This window comes from Fundulus heteroclitus, chromosome 20 (genome assembly GCF_011125445.2).
Source record: "Fundulus heteroclitus isolate FHET01 chromosome 20, MU-UCD_Fhet_4.1, whole genome shotgun sequence".
Lineage (NCBI taxonomy): Eukaryota > Metazoa > Chordata > Actinopteri > Cyprinodontiformes > Fundulidae > Fundulus > Fundulus heteroclitus.
Window position 1 is genome coordinate 255,543 of NC_046380.1, and position 16,778 is coordinate 272,320.

The window sequence follows — 16,778 nt, forward strand, 5'->3', positions numbered from 1 at the left end:
CTGATCTAAAAGGAACAAATCATACACTCAACACTTAAATGTGGTCTATTAAATATAAGGTCTCTCCCTCCAAAGACTTTGTTATTTAATGAATTGATTTCTGATAAACAGTTGATTTATTTTGTCTCACAGAAACCTGGCTACAAGAGGACTACGTTAGTATAAATTAGTCAACTCCCTCCAATCATTCAAATTTACACATTTCCAGATCTGTGGGAAGAGGAGGAGGAGTGCTCCTCCTCCTCTTCTGCAGTAGACAATGTAGCTCCCTTGAAAAAGAAGGTGATTATTCACAGGAAGCTGGCTCCCTGGTTTAATTCAGAGCTGCGTTCCTTGAAGCACAATGTTAGGAAATTGGAGAGAAAATGGCGCTCTACACACCAAGAGGAATCCTACTTAATCTGGAGGGATAGACTATTGTTGTATAACAAGACCCTCCGCAGAGTTAGAGCAGCATATTTTTCATCATTAATTGAAGAGAATAAAAATAATCCTAGATTTCTCTTTAGTACAGTTGCCAAACTTACCCAGAGCCACAGCTCTGTTGATCCATCCATTCCCTTAGCTCTTAGTAGTAATGATTTTATGGGATTCTTCATAAATAAAATTGATGCCATTAAAAATAAAATAATTGGCATCCTCCCAAACATGATTACCTCGTCCTCAGTAAGTGTAGCCTCGTGAGACCATCCTGATCTCGCGAGCTTTCAAGGTTTCACTCGCAGATCAGTCTGGATACTCTCCGTTGAAGAAAATTTGGAGCCGTTCACCAAACGAACGTCCAATCAGCGTTGGCTTTGAGGCGGGTTGAGGTGTGACGCAACGGGAAGCGCGTCAGTTCAGTCTTAACAGCATGGCGGCTTCAGCCGATGAAACTAGCGTTAGCGTGGCTATCGAGCAAGTTTTATCAGAATTACAGAGTATTTCTTTGCTGAGCTAACGAGCCTTTACCTGCAGCAGCAAGAGTAGCTTGGCTTGTGGTTGTGTTTTCGTCGTCGCTCTGTTACGAGCGACGACGAATCTGATTGGTTCATTTGGCCCGTCTATCACCAACATAGGCCAATCAGCTAACCAGTATTTTCGCCCCTTCCCAAAATTACTTCAACGGAAGGTTTCCAGATGGATATGCGGAGCAAATCTATCTGGCGGAGTCAGGTAACAGTAAGTGAGGCAGCATTGGAGGAATCTTTAGAACCTGCGCAGTGTCTGAACTGTATAGAAGCAGTAGAGCTTTCTGAGCTATCTAAAATTTTAGCTTCATCTAAACCTTCTACCTGCATGTTAGACCCAATCCCAACCAAGTTGTTTAAGGACATATTCCCTTTGATCAGTGGTACTATTTTAGACATGATTAATCTATCCTTAGTAAATTGATATGTACCACAGGTTTTTAAAGTGGCTGTTATTAAACCTTTACTTAAGAAACCTTCTCTTGATCAAGATGAGTTAGTAAATTACAGACCTATATCTAATCTTCTTTTCTTATCTAAAATTCTTGAGAAAGTAGTTGCTAATCAACTTTGTGAACATTTACAAAGTAATGACTTACTTGAGGAGTTTCAGTCAAGCTTCAGAGCTCATCACAGCACTGAAACAGCTCTGGTGAAGGTCACCAATGATATTCTCATGGCCTCAGATAATGGACTTGTGTCTGTACTTGTCCTGTTAGATCTCAGTGCTGCATTTGATACAGTTGATCACAATATTCTCCTACAAAGACTTAAACATACTGTAGGGATTAAGGGGAAAGCATTAGGCTGGTTTAAATCTTATCTGTCGAACAGATTCCAGTTTGTTCACGTTAATAATAAATCTTCCTCAAACTCTAGGGTCACCTGTGGAGTACCACAGGGTTCAGTCCTTGGACCAATTCTATTTACTATATATATGCTTCCGATCGGCAAAATTATCAGACAGCATGGGATTAATTTCCACTGTTATGCTGATGACACTCAGCTATATTTATCCATAAATCCTGATGAATCCAATCAGTTACTTCGACTGCAGTCATGTCTTGATGACATCAAAAGCTGGATGACTTTAAATTTCCTGCATCTAAATTCTGACAAGACAGAAGTAGTAATCTTTGGACCAGAGTCCTCAAAAAATAAAGTTCTTAATCAATCACTTAATCTGGATGGCATTAACTTGGCCTCTGGTAATAAAGTAAAAAATCTTGGTGTTATTTTTGACCAAGACATGTCATTTAAATCCCATATTAAGCAGGTTTCCAGAGTTTCCTTTTTTCACCTCAGGATTATCGCCAAAATTAGAAACATTCTGTCCAGGGGTGATGCTGAAAAACTAGTCCATGCATTTGTTACTTCAAGGCTGGACTATTGTAATTCTTTACTAACAGGAAGTCCACAAAATGAAGTTCAAAGCCTTCAGCTGATCCAAAATGCTGCAGCAAGAGTTCTGATGAAAATCAACAAGAGGGATCATATTTCTCCAATTTTAGCTTCCCTTTATTGGCTTCCTGTTAAATCAAGAATAGAATTTAAAATTCTTCTTCTAACGTATAAAGCCCTTAATAATCAAGCTCCATCATATATCAGAGCTCTGATTACCCCGTATGTTCCTAACTTATTTTTAAGACTAATCTTAAAACTTTCCTTTGTGACAAAGCTTCTAGTCAGAGTGGCTCATGTTACCCTGAGCTACCTCTATAGTTATGCTGCTATAGGCTTAGGCTGCTGGAGGACATCAGGGTCTATTTCACTTACTCTGCTGATTTCTACTGTTCTCCAGTTTTGCAATGCATTACATTGAAATGACTGTTGTCATTTCAGTTTTTAACTTTTTGTTCTCTTTTTTATTCATAGTAGGTACACCTGGTCTGGCGTTTTGTTAACTGTGACATCATCCAGAGAAGATGGCTCACCCGCTACTACCATCTAATGTAGAACAGATTACTAGATCAATGTGTGCTTCTGTGCTTTTTGTCTCTCTTGTTGTGTCTCTGCTCTGTCTTCTGTAACCCCAGTGGGTCGAGGCAGATGACCGTTCACACTGAGCCCGGTTCTGCTGGAGGTTTTTCCTTCCCGTTAATGGGTGTTTTTTCTTTCCACTGTCGCTTTATGCTTGCTCAGTATGAGGGATTGCTGCAAAGCCATGGATAACGCAGACGACTCTCCCTGTGGCTCTACGCTTCTTCAGGAGTGAATGTTGCTTGTCGGGACTTTGAAGCAATCAACTGGTTCCCTTATATAGGACATGTTTGGCCAATCTGTATAATATGATTGAATTTGACTTTGTAAAGTGCCTCGAAATGACATGTTTCATGAATTGGTGCTATATAAATAAAAATTGAATTGAATTGAATTAAGCTGGAGGTAAACTAACCAACTTCCTGCTAAAGACTATGAAATAAAAAGGATGTGATTGTCTTTGGAATAAAGACGACAGACAAGGCCGACTCTCTCTTTCTCTTTAATGAAACAGTGTATTACTCTTTTAATAATCATTTTCCATAACATTATCTTGCAGACAAGGTTAACATTTTTCAAGAAGAAATGAAAATATTTTATGATAATCAGGTCATAATCTTATATGCATTCTGTTAATCCAGTGTTCCATTGCAACTTTGTATATTTATCTCTTATTTATTTGAGTAGATAATTATTTCATAATGTTTGATTTATTTATTTCATTTTGAGCTCTTTGGTGTTCCATAAGCAGGAGTATTCATCTAGACCTCAAACACTGTTGTCCTGCATGTTGTAGATGTGTCCCTGATTCAATAAAATGGATCAAAATGAACTAAATTCTTTAGAGAGAAGGAGATGTTGGTTTTATGGCAGTTCTATGGATTAAGCATATAAAAACCCAATCAAACTGCTTAGATTACTACATGTTTGCTTGTCTGCTACAAAACACAGATTAGTAATCTATAACCAGTACTTTCTGTTCTACAAGCCGGAAACGTCAGAGCTGCTGTTTTATCACAGAGATCTTCTCTGGTAAGATTTTGGCGTCACTGTCGGTGCCAATCAGTGCAAACATCTCGTCAGTGAAGGTGTGTTGGTGTCCAGATCAGAAGACGACAGCTTCCCTGCGGTCCAGTCCAGATTCACTCTGATCCTCTGGAGCTTCTTCTTTACCAGGAGATCAGCCAGAGGAGCTGCTGGTGTTCTTGAAGAATATTTACCGAACAGGAACCATATTCCCATAAATCCAGACTGTATGTCTCCTTTCGTCTGGCCAGACTCTCCTAGGACACCGAGGAACCAGAGCTTAACATCTCCAACCTGAAGGAAGCTTGTTGGACCTTAGTGGCGCCGTTGGGTCCAGCTTTGCATCACAGACAAACTTTCCTCTGCACAGACTGACATGACGCTGTCAAGATGTTGGAGACAATAAATGTTTTATTTGCAGCTAAACTTTATTTAGTGAATGCTTTAGAGAGATTAACACAAAGGAGACATTTAACTACCAAAGATTCACAATTAAATAAAATGTTTAAGAGGCAGAAATGAACAAGTCCTCAGATGATCAGTCAGATCAGATCATCTCCAGGTTCCTGTTTAAAATCACAGAGTTTCAATCAGATCATCAAGGTTTCATCTGGACTTTGTGTTCTTCATGCTGAGAACATCAGAGCTGCTGTTTGCTCACTGAGATCTTCATCGGTAGGATTTTAACTTTACCCAGAGTGCTGAAGCACGGAAACATCTTGTCAGTAAAGGTGTGTGTGAAGGTGTGTATGTGTGAGTTAGTGACCAGATTAAAGAAGGACAGCTTTCCTCTGTCCCAGTCCAGATTCACTCTGATCCTTCGGAGCTTCTTCTGGACTGAGAGAACCATGGTAGGAGATGAAGGAGACAATGTTAAGTATTTACCTTCATAGGACCATAGAGCCATTAATCCAGACTCTATGTCTCTCTTCCTCTGGACAGACTCTGCTATCACACCAAGCTTCCAGAATCCATCGTATCCAACATCAACATCCCAGCTGTGGTTCCCTGAGTTGAAGCCCTCAGAACTCAGGACAGAACACCACTGTGACCTAAACCTCTCTGGATTATCAAGAAGCTGCTGTTCCTCTCCTGAAGTCAAACTGGTCAGATCTTCAGACAGGATGAGTTCTGAACCAGCGGTGTTTGGGTCCAGGATGAGAGGAGTGTAGGAGACCATGTTCTCCATGTTGCTCCAAATGTTGAAGGCCAGGTTGCCCAGATGTTTGGCCTGGTCTATCAGAGCTCCTGAGGGCAGCTGTGGATCCTCCAGCAGGGGGCAGCGCTGGACTCTTTCCACTGCAGCCTTGTAGTTGTGCAGGAATGAGACGTCTTCAGCTCTCAGCTCCTCCTCTGTGGCTCTGACTGTGTCTGAAAGAGCTGCTATCTCTCTGCTCAGAGCCTCCATCTTCTCCTTCATCATCCCACTCTTCTGCTCCTCTTCCTCCCTCAGTGCAGCCAGCCTGGCCTCCTCTTCCTCTGCTAGAAACTGATGAAGCTTCTTAAACTGCTCCTTAATCAGCCTCTCTGTGTGTCGGGCCTGGACCTTCATGTGTTCTGCTGTCTGATCAAACTCCTCTAGAACTTTCTTCCTGAGCTCCAGGTTCTCCTTTAAAGGTTCCAGAGTTTCCTGAAGGTTCTCCTTGCGTTGCTGAGCAGCTTCATCAATAGGTCTGAATCTGTGCTTAATGTGCTTCTCTGAATCTCTGCTGACGAGACACACTAGCTGCTGATGGTTCAGTGAGAAGAGTTTCTCAGAGTGCAGACTGCAGAGATCCTCTGAAGCTCTCTGGTCTCTCTGCTGCAGAAAGGTCTCACAGAGGTTCTTCAGAACCAGGTTAGACGGTGGATTAGCCTTTAAAGACCTTCTCCTACAAACTGGACACTCTCGTGCTGGTTTCTCTCTCCACCAGGTCTTCAGACATTTCTTACAGAAGCTGTGGCTACATGACAGAAGAACCGGATCCCTAAAGACGTCCTGACAGACCGGACAGCAGAGATCCTCCTCTGATCTGGAAGCCATTTAGTCTCTGAGTGAAGCTGCAAACACAGAAGGTCCAGTCAGTCATGGTTCTCCTCCCTCCTCTACTAACGTCCCTCAAAGTGACTCTGAGTGATGTTCTGGTTCCGGCTCACCTTCAGCTTGGAGCAGCAGTGTTGGAGGTTTCCAGCTGGTTTCACTCACAGGAAGCTGCTGTTCTGCTCTGTAGGTGGATCTCCAGGCGTCTCTGCAGAGACGTGATGAAGACCTGTTGTCGTCCAAAGTTCTCATTTTAACCTTTCAGCTGCCATAAAAATACTGATAACCATGTTTATTACCTTCCACACATTTCTGACAGGGAACCCGTGTAGAGTCCATTTGCAGGTGCTGGTTCTAATTTTAAAACCAGGCAGGTCAGAACAAGTGGTTAGATTCTACTGAACATCAGGGTTCCCACAGACACGACTTTAGATTTTTAGAGATTTATACTGCAGTAGTCATTCACATGAACATGCTGCCAAATTAAGTTTTTAGTAACATTTTAACCAAGTGGTACCAAGGGTAGTTTTAAATCATCTGGTCCAATTCTGTGTCTGAGACCCGAGCATTGGGTCATTGCAAACATTCTTTAATTTTAAGAGACTCAAACATTGTGTGTTGTGTGGGGGGTAGAGGAGAGCAGAGTTCCTGGGTGAAGGAAGGGGAAAGATTTGGTCCTTTCTCCACATCTGAGCAAATTCTGGAGAAAATGGAGCTCACCCACCAGGAGCATTTAAGGAAATCTTTGCTTCCGAACACTAGCAGACGATGCTGCTTCTGATAACTCTTCCTGCTACTCAGTTGTCCTCCTCAGATCCAGCCAAAGTTTCCTGTCTGTCTGCTGGGTTTCCTTAGAGAGTAAACTTTCTGACCAATCTGTTTAGAGAATCTGATTGAGTTTTATGTTGGAAAGACCCTTGAAATGATGTGTGTTTTCAATTGGCGCTATAAAAATAAAACTGAATTGAATTGAATTAATTCTGCGCCACCTTCTCTGTTTGCTCAGTCACGCTGCCCAGGCTCCATCAGAGATACTTGATAGAAACTCTGCTGCCAGAAACATCCTGTCTGACTGGGTCACCTGCAGAAGAAAGTGAAGAACATGTTTGTCATGATATCGGCACTGATGCCTGGTCTGATCACTCATCTCACACACCTGCTTAGCTCCGCCCATTTCCTCTTTACCTCTCATCTGATCCACCTGCATCTGTCGGTATATAACCAGCCTTCAGACCAGTCATCAGTGCCAGATTATTTCAAGCCATCCGGTGAGACTTATTCCACCTTCTTTGTTCTTACTTCCTGACCTGTTTGCCTCTCAACTTCTGAGCCTGTCTGTTCCCGTCTGATTCCGTTTGCCTGACCTGACTACCTGCCTGATCTCTGCCTGCTTATGTACCGACTGGATCTGTGACCTGACCTCCGAGCCTTTCTGCCCTCGTCCAGCCTGTCAGCGTTATCGTGTACCGAACCTGGAACTGTGACCTGACTCCAACCTGGATCGTCCTCTGGCACCTCACCGAACTTCTGATCTCCTGGCTCTGACTACGGACCTCGTCCCCGACATCGGCTTTGGTTTCGTCCTCCTGTGCATCCTGCCTACATTTGTCATCTCATCTGATGAAGAGCTGCAACCTGGGTTCTTTGAGGCTGAAGCCTTTTTACGCCACAGACCCATCGCTCTGAGGGTCCAGGGGATTCAGAAGACCTCGCACCAAATCACATCTTAATACTTAAGAGCAAACCTGTTATGCCACCTGTACCAGGGAGGGAAGATGGAGACAAGTAAATTAATTATTCTGGAAAGGATGGAGACTTTGCCTTGGACGCAGGAAAGACTAAAGTGGAGGAGAAGAAACGTCTCTCCCAGAGATGTTGTGCTGATTGCTGATGCCGCTGCACCCTGAGAATGTTGGCAAATGGAGAGAGTCCTGGCAGTCAAAGCTGATGCTCGAGGCCCAGTTCATTCAGAGCAACTTCGGACCAGAACCAGAGGCCAGTGACGAAGCTCTGTCTGCTTCTGGAGGCATCTGCAGACTGAAGACATTTCTGTTGTTCTTCTATTCCCTCCCATCCTCTAGCATCGATCTTTCTACAGGTTCAACATTAAGAAGAAATGTCCTTGTGTTTTTTACAGCATTGTTAGAATAACTCCTTTAGTTATTTGTAGTAATTGTGATTTGATGCATAATTTGAGGCCAATTGGGGCCAATTCTATATCACTTGTTTGTTGTATATATTTTTTGTTTAACTAAATGGTAAAAGGCTGTACTTGTGTAGCATTTTATCAGGTCTGATCATCCCAAAGCGCTTTAAACTAAAATCATACATCGGCGCCACCGGCACCCCCTGACCACCGCCAACAGGCGATGCCGGGGAAGTGTCTTGCCCAAGGACACAACAACTGAGACGGATCAAACCCACCAGTTACAGGACAAGCTCCCTAACCTAAACCCAAATTATAGTTATTACTTGTTTAGTTTATATGCTTGTTTTGTGAAGGACATGGGTATTTGGGGATAAATGTGTCGGCATTAGGTGGATCTGGAGGCCAGTGGATGGTCATTTGGCTTTTTACCAGTCAGTCACTGTGAGTCAGGATGGCAGACAGTCAGGCTGTCTTGGAGGAGCCAGAGCAGGAGAGGCAAGTACCTTGTTTTCCTGCCAACTTGGAATAAACCCACCACAGAACTGCCTTTTTGGACCTTTTTAGTTCTGCGTAAACTACAAACCCAAAATGCATCAAGTGACTGAGTTGCCTTGAGTTTGGGCACAGAACGTTTTTTCTGGTTTGGATTTCAAGGACTAATAGTCACCACATTCAAGAAAGTCCTGACAAGATCCAAGAGATCATCCTTCAGCTGGTCATCTACAGCTCTCTAGAAGTCACCTTGTTAGAGTTGAATTATTTTATGTTTAAGTTTTTCATGAATTTGGTTACAGAATTAAAAACAAACTGTGTTTTTGTTCCAGGATATAGGTGTCAAAGAGCTTAAAGATCTGGTTCTTTTAGTTGTCTGTTATGTAAAGAAACAACTCTGGTTTAACCCTGAATGGTGCAGGTTAGAGTTAAATGGCTGTTTCCTCTGAAATTAAGGGATACAAATCCAAAGATAAATGGTGAAAGACTGAGAAACTATAAAGAACTGTTGACCAGAAACACTTTAAAATTTGAAGAAAAGATAATTAAATAATCAAAAATGAATTGTGGCTTTTTGTGCAATAATTCAGCCGCCATCTTGGGGCAGTTGACCTGAGAACAGCAAAAAGATACCAGAGGCGATTCCACAGTCTTCTCAGGATTTCTCATTTACTTGGTCTTTTTTCTTTCTTTTTTTTTTTTTTTTTTTTTTTTTTTTTTTACATCGTCTTGTGTTGTTTTAATCACAAACAGAATCAAAGTCTTCAATGAGTCATGTTCACTTTATCCTGACGGATATTAGTCAGTCATCAAACACTGTTTTCCAACAGATGTTAAATTATAATTTTTTTTTAAATATTTTTTTTTAATTATTGATATGAAAAGATAGAAGCTGATTCTGCTGGTTGTTAAATCAGTTTCCTGAAAAGATGAGCGTAGCTTGTTTTTCTGATAAAACGTGGATTCCAATGTGAAACATGACAATACAGGAATAGTAGCAGTTCTATTAACTAATTTGTTATTGTTAATCTCTGTTAAAGTGCTTTACATATTCCTATATCAAAGTGTCACTAAAGTGAGAACATTCCCTCTCTTTTAAAATTAGAAAAAGACGTTTTTAGGACTCTCAATGAAAACCTAATATTTCAGCTGTCTGAAATATTACTTTCTCTCAAAAAACGTGAATAAATTAATCTAGCAAGGTTTTTTCTGGGTGTTTTTCTCTCTCTCATCAACCTCCTGTGAATTTGGACACATTTGTTTCATATTATACATCTATGTGCCTACCTGGGAGTACAAGCAAATATGTAAAATATGTAGAATTCCTAACCTCAATCCTAGTATAAGTATAAGTAATATTTTATTTGACCCATACAAAACAAATGATAAACAACAAGGACAAAGTTCTAAAAACCTTCCCCAATCTTTCATTTTTTATTTCCCTTACTGATGTCAAGCCAGAGGCTGTTAATTGACTGTTTTGTGACGGGGTCCTGAGGGGCTGGTTTGAAGAGTATCTTCGCATTAGAATGTTATTTTACAGATAACTTCACTTAAAACATTTAAATACAGTAAATAATGTATCTTCATACATATATATATCGTTGTATGTTTGGGGTTTGCAGCAAAAAAAAAAAAAAAAAAAAAAAGTGAAAATCGGCGAGTTTTGCTTGAACAGAAGCGCTACACATTATACTGTTTATAATGGCTATGGTGGCGTTCTCGAATATAAGAATTCCCGCACTCTTTCAGGACTGTGAACGCACCATAGTAGCCGTTGTTTCCAGCTGACTGTTAGCTACCAGAAAATCCGTTTCTACACCGATTTCTGCTGCTAAATGTTAAAATGGTAAGAAAGGAGAGTTGAGTCTGTCATTTCAAGTAATATATTTTTTTATCATGCGTGGTGTGAATGTGTTGCTTCATATTTGAGGGTTTAACAGTATGCTAACAGACTAGCAGAGAAGCTAGCTGGGCCGTTGAGTAAAAACTGGTAGAAACTGTTTAAAAATTCTGGTTTAAACTAAAAACAGCTGGTGTTGGTTGATTTTTAGAGTGAAGTGGAAGAAATAATGAAGAGGATCCTGAGTCACAAAGGGGTTGAGGGAGTCATCATTGCCAACACTGAAGGTCAGATTTTTATTAACAATCTGTAATTTTATTCTGAAGGTCCTTGCCAACTGGACGCTTCCGGTTTGAAGCATAATTGCTGCATAGTGCATTCAATGACTCCAGACCAGAATCAAATTGGGTTATTATATTGATAATAGATCACAAAAAACGGATTGTTATTCATGAAACCCCAGAAAAGTGATTTTATGTATTTATTTTTTATTTTCTCAGCAAGAGACCATCTTAGAAAGAATCCTCCTGGAAAACAATATCTAAAAAACAGTAGTGTGTGAGCTGATGGGATATGGTGTAGTTTGCAAAATAAAACACATATTGTACAGTGAATGGCTAACACTGAAGCTAACTGCTAACCTACCCCCTAAGCTAAATTCTAAGCTAATCGGATACATAAACAGTAGAAGTGCGCAGCCAGCATGTGGAGACCACTGATCTCTATTCACTGGATTGCACATTGGCCGTATATAATACACGTCGTTGTGAAGCCACCAGCCGCCATATTGGTACTCCCTATTTCCCCCCAGTAACTAGGGAATATGTGCGCTACAGCATCAAATAATGAGGATTTTCTCATGTTCAGGGAGGGCTTAAAACTTTTAAAATGTCAAATGCCATATACTTTTATGTTATGTACTAAAACTATCAAGTACCGAGAAAGTCATGTGCTGAAATATTTTGCAAGGTATTTATTTATATATATAAATAACATTTATCAATATATAAATAACAATATACAAAAACATATATGTACATATATTTATATATAAATAGATATATAGTTGATTGTTGGTAGTACATCCACTGACTGTAGAATTACCTGTGAAACGTTTTCACACAGCCAGAAAACTGCTTGTTGTTGCAACCAAATCCTATGGAAATCTGTGAGAGAAGGGAGGAGCAAGATGGCGGCCAGTGACTTCAGTTTTTTTTTTATCAAATCAGCACTCCAGTGTATAATATAGCTCAGTGGTGGAAACTAATAAGGAACGAGCACACTGGCGTTACGTGAGCGCGTCAGAGCGATGGCATGTGGGACAACCAATAGATAAGGAGATTTCCCCAGAACTGGAAGGACAGCGGGGACGGGGACGGGGGTGGGGGGGGGGGGGGGGGGGGTATATAACGTTAATGCAGAAACAAAACTGACAAATTCATGCAGTTCAGACCGAACAGCAGGGATTGGTCAGAGTTTTTACAGGCCTGCAGCTCCAACAGAGATCTAATCATTTAACCTCCTTTTTCTGAAAACAAAATGTATTGACTACTGTCAGGATGGATGATTTCACCCAGTATAACAAAAAGTGTTTCTGATCAGGATTACCAGCTATAATTTTAATCACCACCTGGAGTCTCCTGTAAACCTGCAGCAGAAAGACATAAACTCTGGAGATTTGGCTATTTCTTTATTTATTGCAGACGATATCATCATCGTTCCAACCATAGACATTATATACGTAGACGCCCCATTGGTCGCTGCCAGCCGCTAGGCCGACGTGCCTACAGGGCGGCCATCTTGGGTCAGACCACAGATCAGACAGCTGCTGTCAGAATGAATAGGAGGCAGCTCAGATCTCATTTTAATCATATGTTCACCATGATCGTAACCTTTCAGTCAGATTACACATAGTTATTCAGAACCAAAACTATTTAAACTGAAGTGAAACTGGATGAGATAAATACACGCAGTTATATATTATCTTGCAGTTACATAGTAATACAATAAACACACACAAATTATACTACCATCTGTCTCTCTCTCTCTCTCTTTCTCTCTCTCTCTCTCTCTCTCTCTCTATATATATATATACAGTGTTGGGGAGTAACGGATTACATGCATCAAAAATGACAGCCTTCAAGCTTGTTGACAGCCACCTCTTGTTATTCACACACAACCATAAACCGTGAGAGCCGACGTGTGTTGTGAAACTGCAAAACTTTGTCTTAAGCGGAAAATCAAACGCGCGTCTACACAGCTCAGCGTTCACAGTGTTGCGTTCATGAAAGCTATGGTGCATTCAGGAGCATGGGACATTTCAGTTTTACAACGAAAAAGGCAGAAAACGGAACAGAACTTAACTCATACAATAATGTATTTATCCAGAAACTGTGTGGGCTTTCTTACAATACTGAATGCTCTATAATTGTATTTCTGTTATTTTTGATTATGCACATCTGCTAGCTTTTTATTCTAAAAAATCTATAATATTACAGCAGCAAATTATCAAAGTTTTTCAAAGCCTGTTTAAAAGCTCCAAATGGGGCTTCAGATCATACAGCAACAATTGTGCTGCCATTGTTTTACAGGGCAGAATTTGCATTTGCTGACTCTTGTCCTTTAACTACTGATGGATTTACAGGAATGGTCATACAAGTGTCAATTCCCAATTCCGCTTTTTTAAGGTTCACATTCAGTTTCAAAAATTAAATGTTGAACATGGGTCAATACTCATTAAAACCTTAAAGTAATCAAAAGTAATCAAAAGTAATTAGTTACATTACTTTTTAAAAGTAATCGAAAAAGTTACACTACAATTACATTTTAAACAAAGTAACTTGTAACTGTAACGGATTACATTTTTAAAGTAACTTACCCAACACTATATATATATATATATATATATATATATATATATATATATATATATATATATATATATATATATATATTTGATGAATATATATTTTCATAGACTACTCATTGCAATCCCTTTTATCATAAATCGGATCCGACCGGGTAGCTTCCTACTTCATGTGTAAATACATTTACAAATGACACTTTAAACTGTACAAAAAACACATACTCATCAGTGACCATCTGACACATTTTAAAAGCATGTGATGACAACACATACAGACAAGTGAGAGCAGAGGTGCCGATAACAGCATTTAAAAATTATATATTACAAACCGCAATGTGGGTGAAAAAAAATCAACAGAAAACTAAATAATGCATCTTAGAATCAAAGAGAATACAAAATCATAGCAAAAAGAAAAATACTATTATTTTTTTCCATAAGCCATCATGTTTAATGTACTTTTCTCTGCTTCCATCCCTGCTATACATTAGCACATATTGTGTTTATGCTGGAAAAACTGCAACTGTAAAGCATGAGGATTATGTATAATAAAATCTTACTTATTGAAGGTAATTCTCCAGGATCTGGTTCGTAGTGTCCTTTTATTTGCGCACCTCAGCCAATTTATCTGAAAATCATTTGAGAATTCACCGGATTCAGAGTGTCTTAAAACATAAAGCACCACTTTCTTGAATTGACGTGAATTCTCTCTGATCGCAGCTTGGTCTGACCCAAGATGGCCGCTCCGTCGCGTCTATACGCGCGTTGCAACGTGTAAATGTCTGTGGTCCCAACCTTCAGCATCAGTGTCGCTCTCAGCGTGTTTTCCTGGTACCATGCAGGTCTGGTGCTGAAAAGGATGATCAGATTAAAGTCTTCCGTCTAATCTGCCAACGTTCTCTTCAGGGATCATCTTGCGGTCGACTCTGGAAGACCAGAGCACCGTGCATCACGTGGCTCTGGTCCAACCGCTGCTGATGAAGGCCAAGAAGATCGTGCAGGACATGGACCCAGAGGACGAGCTCACCTACGTGCGGCTCCGCACCGAGAAGAACGAGGAAATCATTGCTGCAGGTGAGCCATGTTCTCAAGACTTGGTTCCCTTTAACTAGAACCCAGCCGTGGAGTCAGAACCACAACGTGTTCTGCTTTGAGTTGGACTTTGGTCAGAAAGACTCTATTCCTCTCTGGATAGAGGTGCTTTGATCTGTAGAACATTTATGACGCAATCAGAACCAGCTAGGATCGGTTCTACACGGTTCGGGTCATTTTCCTCCTCAGTACCGCCTCCATGTGGCGGGTCGTCACAGCACAGCGGTCCAAACCCTCCGTATGGAAGCATAAACAGGCCCGGCCCTCATCTTTGGACCCGTGGTACCGTCAGTCACTGTGGCGAGTTTTAAAATGTCGGGTTTGATTGGCTCCCCTGACTCCACCCCCCAGCCAATCAGTGAGCAGCAGTCTTCTGACGTCGTATCTTCAGCTTGCCTCGATACTGAAACAGAACCGGCTGCGTTGGATCTCAGAGTAACATCCAGAACCAGGTTTGGGTCTAAGTTCTGGGTTCTGCCTCTTTTCTCCACAGATAAGGATTACTTCATGATCAGCATCCAGACGCCTTCGCTCTGAAGCAGCAGCTGACGCCTCCTCGCTCTGCAGCTTCTTCTCCTGCGTGGTTCTGGTCCAGACGGGTCGGATCTGTCAGCTTTCTGTCTGGTTCTGACTGGGTTTGTTCCGGGTCGTAGTTTGATGCATCGTTGGATTAAATTGTAGTATTAAACAAGAGAGAAGTGAGCAGCACTCTGCTCTCCTCTCTGCTGGTTAGTTTTTTACAGATTAGTTAATAAAATATAAAAAATGCTCAGATTTTGTCCAATTTCTCTTCTTAATTTTCCTAAAACTGTAAATCTAAAGTTTATACGACACATTTCAATCCACTAATCACAGGCATGACTGTCATTAACTGTTGATTCTTTTTTCAACAACTCTAAAAACAGCAACTAGTTTGGATTTAATGCAGATTTCTTCTGATCCAAACAACATAAACCAGGTTACACATGGAGAACAAGTTGTGATTTAAAACTAGTCCACTGATTTAACATGGTGGAGGTGGGAGCTTTGACTAGGCCGTTCCAGAAGCTTCTTTTCATTTGGTTCTGCTTGTTTGGATCTTTGTCAGGTTTGGTCTGTTTTGCATAAAAGTTTCTTTAAATTAAAGCAAATAGCAGAACTTGAGCCGTAGCTTTCAGAGGATAATAAATGCTTTTATTCTGCACGTCTTCAGCTTCTGCAGACATCGGCACATCCTGCCTACCTGCTCCTCCTCTAAGCCCTGAACATTACAGGAACCAGTTTAATACTCTATCTGGGATTATAAATGCCCAAATGGTCTCGCTCCTCTGGTTCAGTCCAGCCTCATCTTCCCTCAGATCAGCCAACCCGCTGCTTTCCCAAAAACTAGACGGAAACTTGTTTTTCAGTGGATCCCAGACTGTGGAGCATAAATAGGTGTAATCCTGAGTTAACTGAGTTTTTATTGTCTCTGTTCTATTTTATGAGTGTTTTAATATCAGTTTTATCAGTCTTATTCATTTTTGTCATTCAGATCATAAAACAAATGTTGGTATCAGGAAAGGTAACCTGAGTCAAAACACAATTTATAACTAAATGATGATTTCATTTATCAGTGGACAGATTTATCAAAGCAACCCATGTTTCTGTGAAGAAGTGATGGACGTCTGAACCTAATCGCTGGTTCCAGCCGTCATCAAGTCGCTGTAATCTGGAATTGGACCCGCTGTGCTTCTCTGAACCGCTTTAATTTAGACACAATGGAGGGTTTCCAGGATGAACGGCCTCTAAAAAGTCAGACCAATGCATCTCAATGGGATTTCTGTCTGTACTTGAACTAGACCACTCCAGAACCGCCACTTTGTTTTTGTTTTTTGGCATTCAGAGTTGGACTTGCTGGTTTGGTTTGGGTCAGCGGTGGTTCTGGCCTCATAATTCTCCCCATGGAGGCCATTTCTGCCTCAGTCTCTCTCATCGTTGAATCATGACCTTAACAGAGGCAGTGAGGTCTGCAGAGCTTTAGACGTTCCTCTGGGACCTGCTGGATGAGTGGTTCTGGTGGGTCGGCCTCACCTGGACCCAGGTGTTCTCCATCTGTAGATGATGGTTGTAACTTTGGTTCTCTGGAGAATAAAGACATAGAAATGTCTGAGAAGTGAACAACGTCTCTGATAGATGTTAAAGACTCTGTTTCTTTGTTGCTTCTGATCTTTTAGCCGACTTCATGTTGTCAGACAGGCTCTAGGTGAGTTATTTCTTGTTTCTACGGGTCAGAAAGGAATCAGGCCTGACTTTACCTTATATTTATAATATCTTTGTTTTGTCTTCTGTTTTTAATCAAAGCCTTGTCAATGGAAGTCCACTTAAATGCACATTTTTATTGT

At 40.9% G+C, this 16,778-nt stretch overlaps 1 protein-coding gene across 2 annotated transcripts; it reads left to right on the forward strand.

The window, feature by feature from the left end:
* Positions 1 to 10,355: 10,355 nt before the first annotated feature.
* On the forward strand, positions 10,356 to 15,192 carry LOC105915795 (dynein light chain roadblock-type 1-like). 2 transcript variants are annotated; one of them, XM_036151749.1, is made up of 4 exons: positions 10,356 to 10,466; positions 10,672 to 10,747; positions 14,230 to 14,397; positions 14,909 to 15,188. In XM_036151749.1, exons 1-4 carry the CDS (start codon positions 10,464 to 10,466, stop codon positions 14,950 to 14,952), a joined length of 291 nt encoding a protein of 96 aa, XP_036007642.1. In that variant the 5' UTR covers positions 10,356 to 10,463; the 3' UTR covers positions 14,953 to 15,188. The 2 variants fall into 2 exon arrangements, with proteins under 2 accessions (XP_036007642.1, XP_036007643.1); XM_036151750.1 differs by having other exon boundaries at positions 10,395 to 10,466; positions 10,651 to 10,747; positions 14,909 to 15,192.
* Positions 15,193 to 16,778: the final 1,586 nt, after the last annotated feature.

Coding starts and splice junctions, on each gene's coding strand:
- LOC105915795 (XM_036151749.1), top strand. Junction 10,748..14,229: donor CATCATTGCCAACACTGAAG/GTCAGATTTTTA, acceptor CGTTCTCTTCAG/GGATCATCTTGCGGTCGACT. Junction 14,398..14,908: donor CGAGGAAATCATTGCTGCAG/GTGAGCCATGTT, acceptor TTTTCTCCACAG/ATAAGGATTACTTCATGATC.